Source organism: Berghia stephanieae, chromosome 8 (assembly GCF_034508935.2).
Source record: "Berghia stephanieae isolate SIO BIC M18660-M18661 chromosome 8, UCSD_Bste_1.3, whole genome shotgun sequence".
NCBI classification, from domain to species: Eukaryota; Metazoa; Mollusca; class Gastropoda; order Nudibranchia; family Aeolidiidae; genus Berghia; species Berghia stephanieae.
Window position 1 is genome coordinate 1,350,264 of NC_088367.1, and position 21,697 is coordinate 1,371,960.

Below are 21,697 nucleotides of genomic sequence, written 5' to 3' on the forward strand. Positions count from 1 at the left end.
TTTCCCCTCTCAGCCAGGGCCAGGACAAAGCCAATTAATCTCATTCCAAGACAAAGACAGAAAGCATGTTGGAAAACATATAGGGGGATAGAAGACACAGTACGTACCTCCCTGCCAACAATGGACAGTCAGGAGCTCAATATAGATTGATAGATATTAACCATGGCAGGGAAAATCCAGGACAAGAATTGACAGCCACACGGAGGGAAAACAGTTAAAGTTAAAGCAGACCTACCTACTTGAAAATTTAAAAATTCGTAATGTTTAGGAGATTAAAGATTGTAGCCCCTATTAGTGAACTTTGGAAATCAACAGTTTATCCTCGTAAACCAAAGATTAAACAACACTAAAAATCCTTAATATTATGTAGTCTGGCATCAACTTTCATTTTCATTAAGTTTTAGTGACGTACAGATGTTCACAAAGGTCTGAAATTGGAGCCCAAATTTAGGAATTTAAAGAATTTTTCGTAATAGTAGGCAGAGGTCTGTTTAAGTACACGAAACAAACAATCAAACAAATTGAATAAAACTAAACTTGTAAAATCAATAACTTTTATTACAAAAGAAAAACGGGAACATAATCGTACTATTTACAGAGATAGCCACAGGAGTGCAATGCCGTACGGCCAGCTAGCGTCTATTTGTACAACAATCAGGGTGACGTGGTGGTGGAAACTATACATGATGGCATACGCGCTTCGTTTCGGACGAGGTAAAACTGTAAGATTTATTTTATATTATCCATCTTTTTAACAAATCAACCCTAACTAATTGAATAATTCACCAAATTTCATCTCCGAACACTTTTGAAAATTTTAATTCAAAAACAAATTTTTCTGAAAAAATATTTTAATAAAACTTCCTGCTGTAAATGCTAAACTATTACTTTTGAAATATTTGAAAGACAAACAATGCAAATGTTTATTTTATCTCTTTTATTTGTACCAAATAAACTTAATCAATGATATGTCTATTATAAGTCTTCATTTTATGTAAAGCGCCTTTGAGCACATTTTGATTTTGGATTGAACAGCTATATAATTTATTGTATTGTCTAGTATTAAATGGTGAGGTTTATTATGTAATCGTTTCACTCTCAGCAAGGTGATATTATCAAGATACATCCTATCCTAGAATGGTTGGTACGACTGGCTCATAGACACACAAAACTCCAGATGTTTTGTTGCCCATTTTTCAACATTAATGCTTAGTAGTTTTGATGGCAAGAATCAATCACAAAAATCTGGCATTTCAAATTGGAATGGTGAATCTTTTAGGTATAAATGCCTCTTTAACGCTAAAGACTTCCGGACCCAAGTTATTTGAACCAATACATTTTCTATCTGATAAAAATGCCTCCCTGATTGCTGCATGGTGCCAATAGACAAATGGTGCAATGCTGACCACAGCATGTGGCAGGCAGTTGAAAACTACGGTCATACTTTGTAGCAAACTGTAGGTACATACCGCAACATTCTGAAATAAAGAACAGAGACAAAAATTCTATTAAATATTAGCATTAACACTTTGAAATAGGATAGTGAACATTTCCCATAATGATTAGTTTCATTGGACTCAACTGTAAATTTGCAAACCAAAAAAAGATGGTTTAACAGATAATAATCCAAAAATCTAAATATTGTTATTGTTCCTGGGTTCCATGCACAAGAAAACGGGTGAATGAAAAAAAAAACAAATAATTTAACAAGTAAAACAAAAAGTAAAAAGGTGTCCCAAAATTGATGAATTAATTATATATCTGTTGTCCTGTGCATTAACTTGATAATCCACATATTCTACATCTTTACTCACAAGCTGACATGAAAGTTATTACCACCAGGGACACGTTAGTTCCTAACACTTCAAAATTCACCTTTGTATCACACGTCTCTCAAAAAATAATCTTAGAACTGTTCACAACTTCAACTAGATATTTCAAAATTCTCTTAAACAAAAAAAAGTTTCTGTAATGTACAAACTAACCATAGCATCCATACTTTATTTCTTGGCAAATGTAATCTTCATGGCATTGGTTGGGGTAATCTTGAAGCTCTGGAGGGCATCCTTAGCAGCACCAGCCTGGACATCTGTCTCAAACTCTACAAAGGCGATGTCGTGACGACCTGGTACCAATCGGACTTCCTTGAAACCGGGGAATCTGAAACAAATCAATTTCAATATTAATAAACAATGCTGATGGTGACAAAAAGTGGAAAAATGAGGAACGCTTTGAAAGATTACTCCGCTTTTAGAGCAATTGAGATAAATTATCATTGATACTCTAGATAAGTTCTGAAGAGTGGAAAAAAGCACAGGTATGTTCCACTACACATCAACTCTCTCTCACCACCAATACATTGATTGGGGAGGGGTTGAAGGGTGGATTTTTGTAAAAAGAAGGAAATTCCTGCTTTGACTCTAACATTGTGGATTTCCACGGATCCTAGAAAAACCACCACACACACATATAAACAAGAAAAAAAAAGAAAAAAAAAAAAAAAAAAGCTAATCTATCTTCTATAAATGACATTTGTATCTCAAAAATCACCATATCATCTCCCAACCCACTTGGCAAAAGTACCTAAGCACAGTGAAGGTACAGGGAGATAAATGAGATGACACAAATGGAAGTCTCCCTCACAGATTTAGAGGTCTCCCAACACAGACATACATATTCTAAACATCACAACGGTTATTTCCATAATGTACAAACTCAACACCTCAAAGGTTATTTTCTTTTTAACTCATAGAGAGACGTAAAATGGATACGGGTCCATTTATGTAAGAAGCGTTTTATTGGGACCCCCTGTTGTTGAGAAATATATAACCATTTTTTTATGGCCAACATTTAACAGTCAGCCAAAAATTTTAATTAAGTTGTAGTCAAACTGTCCAACTTGACAACAGCCTCAGCCCTATCATTTATCTCCACAGTAAAATCAGAGGATTGGCTCTGTATTATCATCATTGGCTGTTGTCAGTATTAACTCATTAGGATGTGAAACAAGATTTAACTCACTCAATCCTAGAGATTTTTGCTAATTTTCAAAATTGAGAAAAATGTATTTTATTCAACTATCATTAACACGCAAAAAACTAAAAACATTAGCTTTGATACTACGCCTATAATTTGTCTCAGAAAAATGTAATAAATAGGGTTGGTGTAAAAGTAAGTAACCCGGGTAAACTACGGATATAGTCTGTGTAAGGGTTGAGTGAGTTAAAAAAGGATATCCAATCCAATTACAAAACACATCTGTCTATGTCAAACCCAATCCAATTCCAATGTATACTATGTCAAAACCAGTCACAAATTAGGGGAAAATCCAAAACCATTTCACCAAACAGTATATATTATTTCTATTTTCATTTTTCTGAACTCCTTTTCCTCTGGATAATGATTATAATAAACGCTTTCACCGGTGCCAAATCTGCATCCAATGATGCATTGCACTTAAAAACAAAGTATAAGCTTTGGATGACAATACTGATTTTTGAGATTGACTATACACTGAAAGCAAACTTGTAAACTACTCAAAGATGTTTCTACACAAAAACAATATGAGGCACGGCAACTACATGGGTGCCAGCAGTTCAACCATTTAAAAAAATTTGCAGATTTCTGAGTAAACCTACACCTTATGTCAAAGCTATTTCATTGCCAAAAAAAACAACTATGTTTCAGATTACTAATCAGTCACTTCTCCCTATCAACTTGGAAAAAAAATATAATTCAAAAAGTAAAAAAAAAAACAATCCATTACTTCCATGTCAACAATTTTGTAACCCTGGAAAGAGCAATTTTCTATAATTACAATGGAAATCATAAAAGTAGGCAGGTTTCATGAATGGTAGCCACCTTTACGATCAAAATTATCACTACACAAAATGAGAACGCCAGTCAGTGCAGAAACCATGTCAAATATCACAACAGCCTCAGCCCTATCATTTATCTCCACAGTAAAATCAGAGGATTGGCTCTGTATTATCATCACTGGCTGTTGTCAGTATTAACTACCTATTGACATCATTATCTTCAGTGAAGAAAAGCTACTTTACGATGTCATCTCTAGTTTAGAAAAGCCAATAACAATTGAATATAAACCACCATGCCACCCATTAATCATTAAACTAAATTATTTTTTGTTTAAATCCCTGTCAAATATCAAAACAGCCTCAGCCCTATCATTTATCTCCATAGGAATATCAGAGGATTGGCTCTGTATTATCATCACTGACTGTTGTAACCACTGTATGACATTGTCTTCAGTTTAAAATAACTTAATGACCAATTGAATATAAATCACTTTCAGTCATCAATCATTAAAGTAAATTGAATGCTGAGGTCAAAACATGTAACAGCCTCAGCCTGATCAGTTATCTCCATAAGAAAATCAGAGGATTGGCTCTGTATTATCATCACTGGCTGTTGTCAATATCAAATACATTATGACATCTTCAACTTAGAATAACCAATAATAATTGAATATAAGTCATTAAACGGCCATTAATCTCTGAAAGCTATGGTCAAAACCCTGTCAAATGTCACAACAGCCTCAGCCCTATCATTTATCTCCATAGTAAAATCAGAGGATTGGCTCTGTATTATCATCACTGGCTGATTTATGACAAACAACCAACTTGCTATTAATAATACCGAATAATAGAATGTGAGACATAAAAAAGACCCCCCCCCCCCCCCCCCCCACCACACACAACAAAAAAAAAATCCAAACAAAATCAGATCTTAACATCAAAGCCTCAGTTTCAATATTAATCATAAGACAATCATAGGGAATGGTTCAGTATTATCATCACTGGCTATTTTTCTTACAAATCACAATAAATTAAAATCAAGAAAGACTAAAAAATGGAACGAAGCAGACTGAAAACAAAACCTCCAATAATATTTAATCCCATACATCCTAAGCCCTATCATTTATCTACAAAAGCCAAGTCAGGGGATTGGTTCTATTATATCATCCCTAATGATATTCATGACAAGAAATGCCCTCCAGTAAAAATAAAGAAACAACCAGAGATTTATAGAATGTGACACAAAAATGGTGCGGGGGAAAAAATAAAATCACAAATCTTACATAGCCTCAGTTCTATTATTAATCATAACGTAATCAGAGGGAATGGTTCAATATTATCATCACTGGCTATTTTCATTGCACATAACCTACGTACGCCATGCAAGAAATACTAAAAGGAAAAAGGGAGACCGAAAAAATAAATAAATAAATAAAAATGAATTAAAATAAAAATAAAATATAGATCTCGTATAGCCTCAGCCCTATCATTAATCTTCATAGGAAAATCAGAGGATTGGCTCTGTATTATCATCATGGGCTATTTTCATAAAACATAATCTTCTCCATGCAGAAAAGAGTTAAGAGAATGAGGAATAATAAGTAATTATATTTAAAAGACCCTCCATAAATCCATACATAGCCTCAGCCCTATCATTAATCTTCAAAGGAAAATCAGAGGATTGGCTCTGTATTATCATCATGGGCTATTTCCATAAAACATAATCTTCTCCATGCAGAAAAGAGTTAAGAGAATGAGGAATAATAAGTAATTATATTTAAAAGACCCTCCATAAATCCATACATAGCCTCAGCCCTATCATTAATCTTCAAAGGAAAATCAGAGGATTGGCTCTGAAATATCATCACAGGCTATTTCCAATATCATTCATCAAGGCAAATGCAGGGATGGAACTATCTTTTTAAAACAAAAACGGCTTACATTTTTCACTGATTTTAAAATGCGCCTAGTTTCCCAAATTAGCATTGAATGCTCAAAGTCATATGGCCATGATTTTTCAAGCAATTTTGTAATCCTTATATTGTCAGCATTGATGGGTGGATATGCAAAGAAGTTTAGAAATCGGGTTGAAGTGACCGAAAACATTTCCAAAAGAAAAAAAAAGAAAAAACCCTCAGATTTTAAAATAATGCCAAAATAAATTGAAATAATCATCTTAAATTTCAAAACTAAGTTCAATTTTTGCCCCATGTATCTGGTAAAAATCAAGAATCACAATGTAACACCATAAGGTACTGTTAATAATACAAATAATAACCAATGATAATACACTGTTAATGGGCACAGCTTATCCGCTCTGAAACATATGCTGTTAACTGCTGTTAAAAAGTTTGGGTGGAGGGAGAAATAGTCCCAATATAAATAGTTGGTAACATAAATACATAAATAAAGCAGTAGCCTCAGTCCTATCATTCATCCTCATGTTTTATTCAGAGGATTGGCTCTAGACATGTCATCACAGGCAACTAGCTTTAACCGGGAGGAGGGGTGCGAAAGAAACAAAGGACAGGGAATACTGTGTAATATATACACTTAATGTGCTCAAAGCGCTTTACAAGAGGACCTAAGCCAACAAGGGGGAAAATGACAACACTCCTAGTGGCCATGTCCTCATTTTACACCTAAGTATGGTTAGAGAAAATAGTAAAGACCCTTTTCCAAAGGCTCAACTTTGCAACCGCATAGAGAGCACCTACTGAACCTACTGATCCAAAGGAGTGAGTAAGATCACAAGACCATTCAACAAAGAAGAAAACAAGTTCAACCTGCCATTCCTGTCTAGGAAATACTACTTTTATCATTTGAAACACCTTAAAGCTTATATCTAGACATAGGTGCAAGTAGGTCAGGCCAAAAAAGCCTGAAATCCATTTTGAACGAATTCAAAAAGCCTGAAACTTATGGTATCATGTTGGTGATCTAAATGCAGAAAATAAATTCATTTCAAAAAGTTTTTGTTTGTTGGTTTGTTGCTTTAGGTCTCTTCCAACACAATTGAGGTTATATGAAAGACCGCTGAAACAAAAAAAACAAGCAATCTAACAAAAATAGTACAAATGTAAATCAAAATCATAACCTAAAGATATCATAAGCTAAATTATAAATAACCAAGAACAAACAGGCAGAAGATTTACAGAAAAAAATAAATATTCCCTGTCAAAAAAACAATCACAAAACAAAGAAGCAGGATAGGCTAGTAAAGAGAAGAAGAAACGACATCACTATTGGATCGTACACCCATGCAAACATCATAGGTATATGATTCAAGGGTGATGCTCCCATCCAACCACCCGCCATTTCAAAAAGCCGGAAACCCATGTCTAGGAGTGAGGAGAATTTGCTTGGCTTTACAGCTTTTGTATCACAAGAATAAAGACAAAGACACCCAAAACACCATTGTCAAGTAAACTAAAAAAAACAAAAAACTTACTGGTTGAATAACATAGACAACATCATCTCTGTGGTCTCCTCTGGAAGGTTGGTGATAAAAAGAATCTGGTTGGGTGGTTGTTCTGGCATAGCTGTGACGGCAGGAGCCGCCGGTGCTGGAGCTACAGGAGCTGATACTGCTGGGACATTGATTTGAGGAGGGGCTGTTGGAGGAAATAGAAGAAAAAAAGAAGAAGAAAAAACGTGAATGGAATTGAAAATTGGGATGTTAAGAAATTCATAACTGTCTGTCAGCCTGGTACATCACTTGAGAGGGAGTTTTGGGATAAAGATTAGGGAGATCGGCTAAAATGTAGGCGATTGCAAATGTTTTTCTTTGATGCAATATAATGGTTTTAAAATAGTAATAGAAGTTGTAGTAAGTTGAACCTCTAAACATTGGAGAATTTCTACCTTCATACTTTGACAAGATAAACACACCAAAAAAATGGAATATACTTATTTCTCTTGAACTAAACCGTTTTAAAAGCCTGCATGAAAATGTAAAAAAAATTTTTTTTTAAGAGATTGAAATTAATAAATTAACAAAGGGAAATAATCATTTTAATGTTTAATTTTTATAACCATTTCATTTTCTGATTACAATCATAGATTTTGATTTAATATTTTTAATTAATATAATATTTGTAACAAATAGTGAACGTATAATATGAGATAAACTAAAAGCATATTTGATACTAATCAATATGCATATTTTTATGCAAACCTCCAATACATTATGAATGGTTTTAGTGAAAAACATGCTGTTTGTTGAGAATCATTTATGATAGAGACATAGGAATGAAGAAAATGCTGGAGTGATTCAACTCCTCCCAATCAAGTTTCACAAATACAAATTTTTTTTGAAATAAGTCGACCAAGGAAAATTCGACCTCGCTGGACAACCCGAATAATAATAACAAAAACAAGAACAATAATAATGATAACAATAATAATAATAATAATTCATTAGGCTTACATGCCATGATTACTGCAAAAACAAAAATTACAAAATACGGATTTTAAACCAAGCCAAATAAGGACCAAATCCGTATTTTACGGAACAGGGGCAGCTATGTATTCCCATTGAATGGAATGTAACCTGAAAAACACACTAACACACGACACATAAACATAGATTCCATTACTTACGTCTATTTATCTGTGGAGGGGGTATGTGTGTTTCACGCTGTGGTGGGTGGGAATCTACAGCATTCTGGGCCCTGTTCAAAATAAAAATGAGGATGTGAAACAAGTAGAATGATGTTCAACAACAAAAATGAAAATACACAGAATTGTTTTCCCCCTTAGGATATCATAGCCTAAGTCTTATCATTGATCACCAATTGAACTATAATCAGAGGGTTGGCTCTACATTATCAGGTATCAACTTTGAACCCTGACTGATAAACATTTGTATTTCAGCAGCTTATAATTATATATTATTGTATCTAATGATGCAGGAGTCTTCAGATGCATTTCAAAAATTTCTTCAGATGAAGAATGTCGTAATTCTTTAGGAATCTGTTTCAGAAGGTTGGGACGTTTCTAGAAAAAGACCATCCTCCACATGACACATTATTTCAATGTAAGACGGAATGAGTCTGGGTTGAGATTTAACCCCCGATCGACCGTTGTAAAACGTAACACACCATTCCGACCTCAATACCGCGGCAGTGGTTTTAATGTAACACACCTTTTCCGAGTCACACGCGTGTCAGTTGTAAAAACGTAACACAGACCCGACCTTTATTCAGTAAAAATTCCATTGTGTTCTTTATGAAATAAAAGCTGAATTTGATTGGTTGATATTATTAGTTTCATCCAATCAGCAAACAGTTTATTTAAGCTTTTTGGGTTGAGTATGACGCTAGTTATTGACGTATAAAATGACACGATCAAACCCGAGTGACGCTATATCTTAGCTACGTCATTCAAACTTGCTAGGCAAGTACTGGGAACCAGTTGTTATTTCCGGTTGACCCCAATGCGGTAGAAGGATTAATGGGAATTTCCAATCTATTGTTATTAGACATTTGTATAATGATTTCATAAACTTACTTGGCTTTCTTCTTCTTCTTGCCACCCTCGTCATCATGATGCTTATCCCTACTACGTTTGGGATGTTCTACATAAGTTCCCTTCATCTTGGCGATGACATCAGAATCTTTTTTAGAAAATTGTATTCTCTGAAAGAAAGAAAAATTAATAATCCATTCAAGTTACAATTTAATACAAATATTTGCATAAAGCATTTCCAAGGATTCAATGCCTGGTATACTCCACAATACATTGTCTTTCTTCCCCCCACTGGGTACCAGAATCTACTAAATTTCCACTTTGAACTTAGATAGAATTAGTCACTGCCAACAACTTGGTACTTATAGTCAACGACAACACCTTAAGGTCATTTCAGTGCTAGTAAAGGGGTAAGGAAAGTCAAAATTTAAATCTTAAATTCATGTCTTTAAGTTTAATAAAGATAATGCACAGACACAGAATCTCTGCCAAGTACTCCCAATAGCTAAACTGGAAGATTAATTCTCCCTCGAAAGGACCGAGATCAATTCAGGTGAAGTTGAGATTTATTTTCTGAACCCCCCCCCCCTCATCAAAGATTGGGTAGTTGGGTTTGTTAGATCTAGCCTATCCTATCCAAAAGGTAGCACGCAATTGTTATCGACCATTTAACACTATAAAAACTTTGATAATCTCGGATTCTCGTAACTTTAAACCAACATAAGTTATGATAAATGGAAAAAAAATCTATGACAAGGAAAAAATATCTGCATTCTAAATAATAATTGATTATTGTTTTTGTTTTTAAGGGTTTTACGGCGCTTGCAACACATTTAGGTTATATCAGCGCCAGTAAAAAGGAAGAAAATGGGACAGTAAAGAGTTATAGAATTACAATTAAAGCACCCAAGAAAAAGTAAGACATAGGGAAACTGAGAACAAATAGGGATCAGATGTAGATTCCAAGAGCATACCACCAATGTACTTAGTTTGAGATCACCTAAAAGTCTCATCCAGACACAAGCACAGGTCCCAACTAAGAGGAATACACTCAAATGTTTACCAATTATATAATATAATATGTAAACTAAACATAATACAATGTATAACAGAGAGATGATTTACAAGGAAAAAAATATCATCTCCCAAAACTATAACTATACATTCGACTGTTTCCCTCCCAGCCAAGGAGCTCCGGCAAGGATCAAGACAAAACTAAGTAATCTCATTCCAAGACAATGACAGGAAACAATTGGGAAACGGGTATGGAGGGATAGAAGACAGCGTGTACCTCCCTGCCCACTATGGGAGGTCAGGATCCCCACCCAGTAATAATAATTGATTACTTTCTGCACCTAAAGCAAGGGCCAGGGCAAAACAAAAAAGTATCAGTCAATGACAGGGGTAGAATAAAAGTGAAATGGTGAAACAGAATATAGAAAGATGGCAAACTCGACTTCAAGGGCTTCCATACCTCATCCGTTAAGACAGTACATGAAAATCTAAATGAAAAAACAAAACCCAAAAAAAAACAGAGTCGGATGGCAGAGGAAAAGAAAGGGAGAGAGAAGGAGGGAAAGAGAGAGAGAGAGAGAAAGAGAGAGAGAGAGAGAGAGAGAGAGAGAGAGAGAGAAAGAGAGAGAGAGAGAGAGAGAGAGAGAGAGAGAGAGAGAGATGTATTCATTCAGAGAGACAGAGAGAGATGCATTCATTCAGAGGGAGAGACATAGTATATATAATCTTGAGTACAGTAGTAAGGAAGTCAAAAACGTTACCATGGGTTTATCATAAAAGGGGAATCCCTGCATGGATCGCAGGGCATTGGCAGAACTGTTGACCTCTTTGAAGATGACAAAGGCCTGTCCTCTCATTTTCAGAGTTTTCAGAGCAACAATGTCCAAAATCTGGCCAAACTGTGAGAAGATGGCATACAAAGACTTTTTCAGCTCTGAAAAATTAAAAACAAGAAGTATGTATAAGACATTTTACTTTAAAGATAAAAATTTGGAATGTCAAGTTAATCAGACATATGGAGTTCACAAGTCCCTCTAGAAAAAATGAAGCAAAATACAATTTTATTCCTTTTAGTTGCAATAGAATAAAAACAGAAAATAGTCTGCAATTCTAAATGAATCTTTCCGATGATAAATATGAGATGAAAGGCATGATTTAATTTTAACGATCAATATTTTAAATAAATACAATTAATCTTTTTCTTTAAAGATAAATAAAATAAAGACCTGCGGCACTCACCATCTTTCTTGATCTTTTCATTGAGATTGTTGATGTAGATTGTGTGATTTGGAGCTGTAGACATGTTGTAATGTCTTGTCCTGCACAGAGCAAAAATTTGTTTTTTTTTTAAATACATTATTTATTGTCAAAGTCAAAGCATCCACTTCTTCAATTTAGAGTACAATATTTTTTTAAATTATGATCATATTATATTTAGACCTGTAAATGAGCTCTATAAAAATTGACTGAAACTCTTCGACAAACTGAAGATTCAATTATTTTTTTTTTTTAAATAAGGGCATCATTGGAGAGGAGAGTGATAAATACAATATATCAAAATAGTGGGTGTTATTTCTTACTGGAAGTATGACTGCCATAATTTGATGTAGAAGGAATGCTAAATAAGCATGTCATTCATATAGGTAAAGATGACTTCATCAAAGTCATATTCCTGCCTCTGGAATTTTTTTAACATAGAAAAATAATCACCATTATCATCTTTAACTTCTAGCCATGACCAATTGAATTTATTCCTCACGGGACTCACATCTTTATCGATGCTCGACAAGTCTGAATTGCGATCCACGAACAGCTCAGCCATTGTGAGAACATTAGAATAATGTAGCAATGAGCAAACTTGATTTTCAATCAGTAAATGACAGAGAAAAAAAACTTAAATAAATATGACTTCAGGCCAATACACTGAATTATTAAGTAGAAGTGAATTATCAAGAAGAAACTTCGGCAGGCGTAGCGGAAAAATTCAAAGAATCGAAATGAAGGTAAATCGCCACAAAACAGCAAGCTCGCTTGGGCTTGAGCAAAACAATGCCAGAAAACGTCCTGATTGGCACGGGAATTAATTAGGCTACTTACCATTGTTCCTTATGATCAGGTACTCAATCAGTGAAGAAACGGTCAACCAGTTTGTTTACAACGTGAGGCAATCGAAATGTGCTTGTAGCAATCTATCCTACCTTTTGATTTGAAGATGTCTACATAACGGACTTGCGGCATTCGCAATTTACTTTATCATAGTTTTGAGACTCGAAGGGTAAATGTGGTCAATTTTGGCTAGATGAAACAGTGAAATTTATCGCTCGGTGGCTCAGTTAAAATTGGCTACAGTTGGGATCACGACGGATTGGAAAGTGAAAAAATAATTTAACGAAGGATGTGTGAAAATACCCAGGGAAGTGTTCAGACACGCCTTTTATAAAAAGCGTCGCTTTGTCTTGGCAATATATACATCGTTAATATAAACGGTCCCCATGAGCTATGCGTAGCGCTGTGGAACACTCCTAATTATTTTACGGTCATTCGACAACGATTTGTGAATTCTTTCTTTTTTTATTTATTTCTTTCTTTCTTTCCTTTTTTAAATATTTGAATTTGACAAATTGACTGATTTCAGTTAATTGACTGAGAATTTACAGGTCTATATATTAGATTCAAGAACCCCATTCCTAGCCATATCGCTACATTATTACCTATATATGAAAATAAACTTATATTCAAACTTTTAAAATGATATCCAACACTTGCCATCAATTTTTTTAATTGACACTGACACAAACTCATTGAAAACAAAAATAAAAGTGGTCCAATTCTACTGCAAAACCCAAACTTGCCTCTAAGACTAAGAGAGGTTAGTAGGAGGCAGTATAGCAGACCAGCCTACTGGATATTGTAAAACTTTGTAGTTTTCAGAAAACGCTGTCTGTATCCGTAACTACAAATCTTGGGAGGCCTTCCGAAAGCTCCTACATCCCCAGTATTAATGTTCTAAGGGGGTTTGGGAGGGGAGAAACTTTTTTAATGTTTTAGTTGGGGGTTTGGGAAGGGGGAGACTTTAAAATAATTTAGAAAGATTCCCCCTTCCCAAACCCCCTACTAGAACTTAGAACATTAATACTGGGGATGTAGGCGCTTTCGAAAGGCCTCCCCAAATCTTTAATCAAATCGACAAATCATGCCCTTGGCCTTAGCTCTGGTGTGGAGAGTGATGACGTGGTAGTGGTGGTTGTATTTGTAAACATTGTCGTCACCCTGATCGTACCCCATCACAAACAAGTTAGATGTGTAGAACGAGATGCAAAATCACTGCTATATAGATTTAGTATGCGTGGTATTTGTGTCACTGTCACTGATGTAAAACTTAGTCTAGGTCTAAGAAGTTGAGAAAAAGAAAAATGAACCAATGCATTCATTATTTATATTTTGACTATGCAAACTCACTTTTTAAATGTTCCTGTTTTCTACTCTGAGAGTGAGAGTTGAGAGAGAGAGAGAGAGAGAGAGAGAGAGAGAGAGAGAGAGAGTGTAAGAGAGTAAGCCTATGCAAAAGGTTATCTAAGACATTTGGTGCAAACTGTCAGTTATATATCAGCAAATGGGTTTAGTGAGTACATAATGCAGGCATATCAGTTAAACTTGGTCCATGCATGATAGGTTTGGGCAGTTTTTATGTCAAAGTTACTGGACAGGTTATCATGTTGAGTACTATTTAATCAATCATTCTTAAATTGGTTTAGGGGTGTTGAAACAGGTGAAAGGGGCATTTATCAAAATAATGTTATATCATAAAAGGCGGGGTTTAACATCAATATGTAGGAACTGACGTTTCAGGTTTGATTATGATTTGGTCTTACTCTTAGGGGTTGGATTGTAGACTGACAGGGAACTGTCAAAACTGCAAGGGGGCGTGGAAACAATGGAACTGTGGGTAAAATTTTGATAGGGATAAAAGAGGATGTTTCGAGGAAAACGGGATTATTATTATGATTCGGATTCAACTTGACCATGAGCTGCACACTTTAAACCTTTTGTGCTCACCATCATTTATTTGCTTTTACGGACTTAGAAATATTCCACGTATATTGAAAATGGTTACTTAGGCAAAATTGACTTTACATGTGGACTGATTTTACGGATTTGGAATTTATGAAACTGATTGAATTATGACCATGCTATTTGATTTGGATTTGGAATTTATCATGATTTGGATTTCGGAATTATCACAACAAATAAATAAAGCTGTAAGAAATGAAACTTGGAATCTAGATTTTATTTGAATGTCCTGATGTTGTACATTCAGTTATCATCATCGGCCCTTGAACTCTTTCGTCATTATTAACATCTACAACACAACGCAAAGGATAATACTACCATCTATGAAAAACACCACTATGCGATCATAAGCTATTACATATGTGTGCAACTACCCCACATTATGTATCTTATTTGGTGTCGTGACTCAGGATTCTTATATATCTTTATTTGGAGCCCTGATACCATGATGTAAAGATGTTATCATTCCGAACCATGGAAACACAAGAAATGTATATTGTTGCGGTGTTACATCTATTAAAGTTTTTGTGAGACTCGAATTTTGAAGTGAAAATTGTGAACAGATAGGAAAATAGTTTTATTTGGGAAGAAAATGAATATCAATTTTGAAGGTGAAGCAGTGGAATTATTTTGTATTGAAATATGAAAAAAAATATTGAAATTATAGATGATTCCTAAAATTCTGACAAAAGACGATATTTAAAAAAATAAATAAATATACTAAATAATATTTAAATTAAGAGTCACAGATAGAAAAGGAAATTTAAAAAAATATAGATATAGAGGGCAATATATTATATTCAAAAAGTGAAAACAATATATTATAGAACGGCAAAATAATAATAATAATAATAATAATAATAATAATAATAATAATAAATAATAATAATAATAATAATAATAATAATAATAATAATGCATTGATGCTATACGTATTTTATTTAATTAAAAAGAAGAGAGGGAGAGATGAAAATAAAAATTGCAGAATTTAAATGAATATTTTAGTGCGTTTTATTTTTCAAAATAAATGAAAATGCGTTTATTTACAATCAAGCGTTTCGGAATAAATCTTCGAATATTAATTTGTACCGTTAATGGCAATGTTTTGTTAATATCAGTAACAAAGATGTGTCGATTTTTATTTCAATTTTGTATGTTACTGTTGGAATTACATAGACAGTTGGTCCATTATTTAATGTTGTTACGTTTTTATTTTCTGTCAAAATGACTCAAGAAGATGATGGCAATAAAAACACGTACATTATAAGTTTTGATAATTGAAAAATGTCTTATGGTATTTGTTGTTATATTACAACATCATTGGTTATATTTTTCTCCCGTCAATAGGGATGAATTGGTAGGTTGATATTGACTCTTTGAGATTCATGGGTTCATGGCAAAGAGCAAAGTTTTATATCTGTTTGTATTCTTGGTAATAAATGTGTGGTTAACGCAGCCAAGTAATCGACAACAGAGCTTATTTACTTGTGTAATGAGACATGGCGTTATAATAGATTACATAAGACATTTGGATTTTATCACTGGAAATTAAGTTGAAATGATTTATGCGGAATATGAGTCAATCGTTGTTTTGTTTAGTTTTGTTTTGAAACGCGTTTAATCGTGATTTTTAAAGGAGACATATTCTCATAATAACGGAATAACGGACTTTTGGTTTAAAGTCGGAGAACAAATAAAATGACGGAGTATTAATTATTATGAAAGACTATTGTCTTGTAATGGGAGTTAAAATGTTATTACGGAAGAATAACAAAATATTGAAAATGCATTATCATGTCATGTGAGCTGATAATATTTGTGACACAAGTGGTTAACTTGTTAAGAATCAGCGAATTATAAGTAACCCATACGGTAAAATGCTGTAAATGACGGGTAAATAAGCGCAGTGATGTAAGACGCGGTAATTAAAGTGCACACGGTTTAAATTACGAGACGCAGGAATGAGGCGTTCGGAATATTTTATTTTGCGTTTGATTAAAGCGCATGGTTGAACATTATGAAATGATGCAGAAGGCGGAGAATTTTTATAAATACGATGCGCGTGGTTAAAGCGCACACATTTATCAATGCTATATTAAGAGGCGCGAGATAACGTCGCAATGAGTTATATGAATATTTTTATAAGCCGAGGGCAAAGGCGCGAAACATTGAATTTTTATTGACCAGAGTGTATATCGTTTCTGTGAATATTTTGATTATCATATTTTTCTCCTATAGATTTGCTGTTGTAATTGTAATCAATATTTACTGCGTGGTTTGAATTTAACATTTATATCATAAAATTTGTAACTGAGTTGAAGAAGTTATGTTCATTTGTCAAATCTTAAGTGTGTAATCATTCGGCAATCAGTTGAAATGGTAGGAAGTGCTACGATAACATAAACAAAATCATATTTCATTAAATTAGGGATTTTCTAAGGGGAATAATTCGAGTTAATCAAAGGCAGAAGTAGTGTTTGCACTAAAACATGATACAGTCATAACGAAAGAGGACACTTGCAACCATCAGTCATAACGGGAACGCTGATGACAACGACAGAGGCAACTCAAACACAGCCACAACAGAGGTCTGGAAATGTCTTAATCCCTTTGGTCTATCCACGGATACCTTGAAATGGAGTAACAATCTCGACAACCACTACGTCATTGATACGTCCAGAATCAACACAATCTACAGACTACAAACTACACAGCAACCTCAATTACAACGTACCTTTCAACTTATACAAACTTGACAGAATTTATAAAATAATATCTGTATCAACACAGATTTCTTCCATGAACCATTTTATATTTACATTCTTTATTGAACAATTGGATTACTTGTATTTACTTCTACGACAACAATACCCAACGATGTACGATGTCAATAATTACATAAACGTTCAAGATACGATTGTTTTTACAAAAATGATGTCCAATTGTGAACAATACTACATCCTTCGTATGCAGTGGTGAGCGTATTCAAATTTAAACTTATGTCAATATACAAGTGTGCAGCACCCATATCTACAACTTATAAACATTGAATATTATAATAAAGCCTGTCTTAGTATCATTGTAAAAGATAAAGGCTATATATGTATATAAGACAATGCAGGAAAAAGTATCGCAAAACGCCACATGAGCGATTTCCTTGGATTCATTATCGTATGATATTCAACAACCTGCGTTCAAATAACGAAAATATTGTTGACCTTATTCGACCCTACTACATAGTCTACTAGACTACGTTATTGTTACATCCTTTACCTGGTGTGTGGACTCACATCACCCACCGGAACTCTGCAAGATTACATCATCTACCTGGTGTTTGGACTCACGTCACCCACCGGTACTCTACAGATTACATCATCTACCTGGTGTGTACTCACATGCCACCTCATCAAAACTCGATCAACAAACACAGACAATTACAACACACGACCTCTGTCGACTACTACACACGAACTCTGTGTCAACACATGGCTGAGTTCACAACTTTCTTTTGACTTGCTGGATAAGTCAAACTTCATTTAAATTCAAGATCTCGCACACAGTTAATCTTGAATTTTTACAATTTCATTTACAATGAGATTCAACATATACACAAGACAACCACAAATATCAACGAGGAGAATCGACCCAGATGCCGAAGATGAATGGATTACAGCGACGTCACAAGACCAAGAAACAACCCAACAGGATGACCATTCTCAAAACGAACGAATTACTGAGAAATGTGACCTCTGATGGATGACCACAAAGAACAATTTGACTTCAATGTAGTTGTAAACTACACCCTGATGACTTAAAAAGCTTTAAAAATTGAACCATCAACAATGAACAATGAATGATAATAACTTCAACTTGAATTTTAAAATGATGATAATGCTATTATTATGATTTATTTTTAAATATTTTTTTTATTACTAATTGAAATGTAATCCTTCGTATATGGATCTAGATGTCTATAATACATTATTTGTACCACATATTATAAGTAGGAATTAATGTAATAATGTTGTTTAAATGGAATCATACAATATAAGGGAATATACAAGGTACTGGTTTTGATATGTCAGTAAATGAGTAGACATACATGGAAGCTGAGATTATCACCCATGTCGTATAGAGTTGAATTTGAGATTGAATAATTCAACGTGAGTATATCACAAATGGAAACTGAACCATCCTTTTTCACGCAATACTATTTATGTGTGATGGGAGATGACGAGAATTAAACACTTTTATTGCTATGAAGATGGAATTTAAGGTGAAAAGATAATTTTTCTTTGAACTTTTAATTAATTGATATCTTACTGTCGATGTTGTAATACCTTAAAAGTATAATTGATAAATATATAAATGTTTTAATCAATTTTGGTGTTGGTAAATTTAAATTTTAATCACTTTTAAATGATAGATACCTTACTGTTGATGTTGTAATTTGAGAGAAAAAAAAAAAAGAATCTATAATCGATATATATCTATTTAGATGTTGTAATCAAATTTGATGTTTGTGAATTTAATACTTTAAAACCTATAATCGATATATGAATGTTGTAATCAACTTTGGTGTTTTAGAATTTAAAGTTTAAAGTTTTTAAATATTTAACTGGTATAAGTATTTATCTTTTTTTTTTTTAAATAGACTATTTCTTACATTTGTTTATTACATTTTAATTCGACATTACATATATATTTAATCTCTTACTGTTTTTTTTTAAATTGAAATTGTTTTAAGTCAATTTAAATTCTAAGAAAGGGGCGTATGTAAGAGAGTAAGCCTATGCAAAAGGTTATCTAAGACATTTGGTGCAAACTGTCAGTTATATATCAGCAAATGGGTTTAGTGAGTACATAATGCAGGCATATCAGTTAAACTTGGTCCATGCATGATAGGTTTGGGCAGTTTTTATGTCAAAGTTACTGGACAGGTTATCATGTTGAGTACTATTTAATCAATCATTCTTAAATTGGTTTAGGGGTGTTGAAACAGGTGAAAGGGGCATTTATCAAAATAATGTTATATCATAAAAGGCGGGGTTTAACATCAATATGTAGGAACTGACGTTTCAGGTTTGATTATGATTTGGTCTTACTCTTAGGGGTTGGATTGTAGACTGACAGGGAACTGTCAAAACTGCAAGGGGGCGTGGAAACAATGGAACTGTGGGTAAAATTTTGATAGGGATAAAAGAGGATGTTTCGAGGAAAACGGGATTATTATTATGATTCGGATTCAACTTGACCATGAGCTGCACACTTTAAACCTTTTGTGCTCACCATCATTTATTTGCTTTTACGGACTTAGAAATATTCCACGTATATTGAAAATGGTTACTTAGGCAAAATTGACTTTACATGTGGACTGATTTTACGGATTTGGAATTTATGAAACTGATTGAATTATGACCATGCTATTTGATTTGGATTTGGAATTTATCATGATTTGGATTTCGGAATTATCACAACAAATAAATAAAGCTGTAAGAAATGAAACTTGGAATCTAGATTTTTATTTGAATGTCCTGATGTTGTACATTCAGTTATCATCATCGGCCCTTGAACTCTTTCGTCATTATTAACATCTACAACACAACGCAAAGGATAATACTACCATCTATGAAAAACACCACTATGCGATCATAAGCTATTACATATGTGTGCAACTACGCAACAAGAGAGAGAGAGAGAGAGAGAGAGAGAGAGAGAGAGAGAGAGAGAGATTAACTCCTGTGCTTGTACACAGATTTCCAACATGATTCCCATATCTCAAGCCATCCAGTCGAAATTTTAGTTAATTTAAATGCATGGCATGTATGTTCACCCTCCTTACGTCCAGTACCACTGAGATGATCATTTATTGGGAATATTGAGAAGTGGGGGGGTAAGTACAGGGGTGAGAATAGCGAGAAGGGGCGGCGGCTAGGCTAGGCTACCCTTCCTGTTGGAAGATACAGGGGTGAGAATAGCGAGAAGGTGCCACTACCTCTATTATTCTCACCCAGGATGAGAGTGAGAGGGGAATGTTTTTCTATTCTCACCCAGGATGAGAATAGAGGCAGCCCGACTACATATAGTGTAGAACTTCGGGAATTTAATCAATCAGATCATATTCCAGAAATCAGGGCTGCGGCAGGGACCGCATCTGAAAGAGAGTGGCAATAAATCAAGGGAGGAAGAAACCCCGGGCACTAAGAACTCAGTGCAAGGCAAGACATCGAAACTATCTCATTTTAAAATATATTCATGGAAGAAAAAGAAAATGCTTTACAAAATTTGATTGTCTTAAATATGCATTTTACCTGAGCACTAGAACGCCTTAATCAGACGGATTCGTTTAGATTTTGTTTTGGTGGGATTTTACCGGTTTATAGCCTACGATTGAAGTTGGAGAAACTCAATTGTAAAGGGCGTTTGTCGGTATCAGTACTAAATACTTTTATTACCAAGGATCTGTGTAAGTCAGTAAAGTACTTCACGCTACTGCGATTCACAGGTAGGTTAAACGCAGTTAAAGATCTGATCAAGTGTGTATGAAAGTTGTCAGACAAAGCAATAAAGAAAAATACAAGGTATAAAAAAACACACACACACACAAAAATCAGTCTACTTCGACTGGGGATCGAATCTCTGAAGTGGTTTTCTCGATCATATCAAAAACGTTTAACTTGATGCATAGTTTTCTGTGCTGATTCTACTGATCAAGCGGTAAAACAGTGGGTATTTTACTTAACGCATACCATCGATAGTAAAACCTGTGTAGTTTGCTGTACCTACCCATCATTGCCATTGTTTACATGATGACGATTGTCCGAGAGGCGTGGTTATCTACAGGTTAATTATGGGCTTGGTGTAACTTTGTTGTAATGGACAATATTTTGCTTCCGTTTGAGAGTATTTCCATAACAACAATGACCAGATGATAAAAGAACGTGACTCAAAGGAAAATAGTTTTAAATCTGAGGTAAATTAGGTAATAATAATAATAATAATAATAATAATAATAATAATAATAATAATAATAATAATAATAATAATATAATAATAATAATAATAATAATGAATAATAATAATAATAATAATAATAATAATAATAATAATAATAATAATAATAATAATAATAATAATAATAATAATAATAATAATAATAATAATAATAATAATAATAATGCTGAAAACGTATATAGCGATATAACTCCGAGACACCAGACTATAAGCGCTTAAGTTACAAATTACTTTGGCTGAAACATACTCATTCACACCCACACACAAGCACACACACACACACACGCGCGCACACACACACAGACACACAA

General features: G+C 34.0%; 1 protein-coding gene across 1 annotated transcript; it reads right to left on the reverse strand.

The window, feature by feature from the left end:
* Positions 1 to 540: 540 nt before the first annotated feature.
* Positions 541 to 20,830, reverse strand: LOC144977999 (U1 small nuclear ribonucleoprotein A-like). Its single transcript, XM_078923411.1, has 8 exons — positions 20,684 to 20,830; positions 11,541 to 11,620; positions 11,063 to 11,235; positions 9,330 to 9,457; positions 8,421 to 8,491; positions 7,270 to 7,432; positions 1,986 to 2,160; positions 541 to 1,478 (listed from the first exon to the last, which is right to left on the reverse strand). The coding sequence occupies exons 2-7, from the start codon at positions 11,602 to 11,604 to the stop codon at positions 2,001 to 2,003; spliced, it is 759 nt and encodes a 252-aa protein (XP_078779537.1). The 5' UTR covers positions 11,605 to 11,620; positions 20,684 to 20,830; the 3' UTR covers positions 541 to 1,478; positions 1,986 to 2,000.
* Between the last annotated feature and the right edge of the window lie 867 nt (positions 20,831 to 21,697).

Excerpts from the sequence above, each read along its gene's own strand:
- LOC144977999 (XM_078923411.1), bottom strand. The coding sequence starts at position 11,604 with ATGTCTACAGCTCCAAATCACACAATCTACATCAACAATCTCAATGAA. Across the intron at positions 11,236-11,540 it reads TGAAAAGATCAAGAAAGATG|AGCTGAAAAAGTCTTTGTAT; the intron begins GTGAGTGCCGCA and ends TTAATTTTTCAG. Across the intron at positions 8,492-9,329 it reads AAGAAGAAGAAGAAAGCCAA|GGCCCAGAATGCTGTAGATT; the intron begins GTAAGTTTATGA and ends TATTTTGAACAG.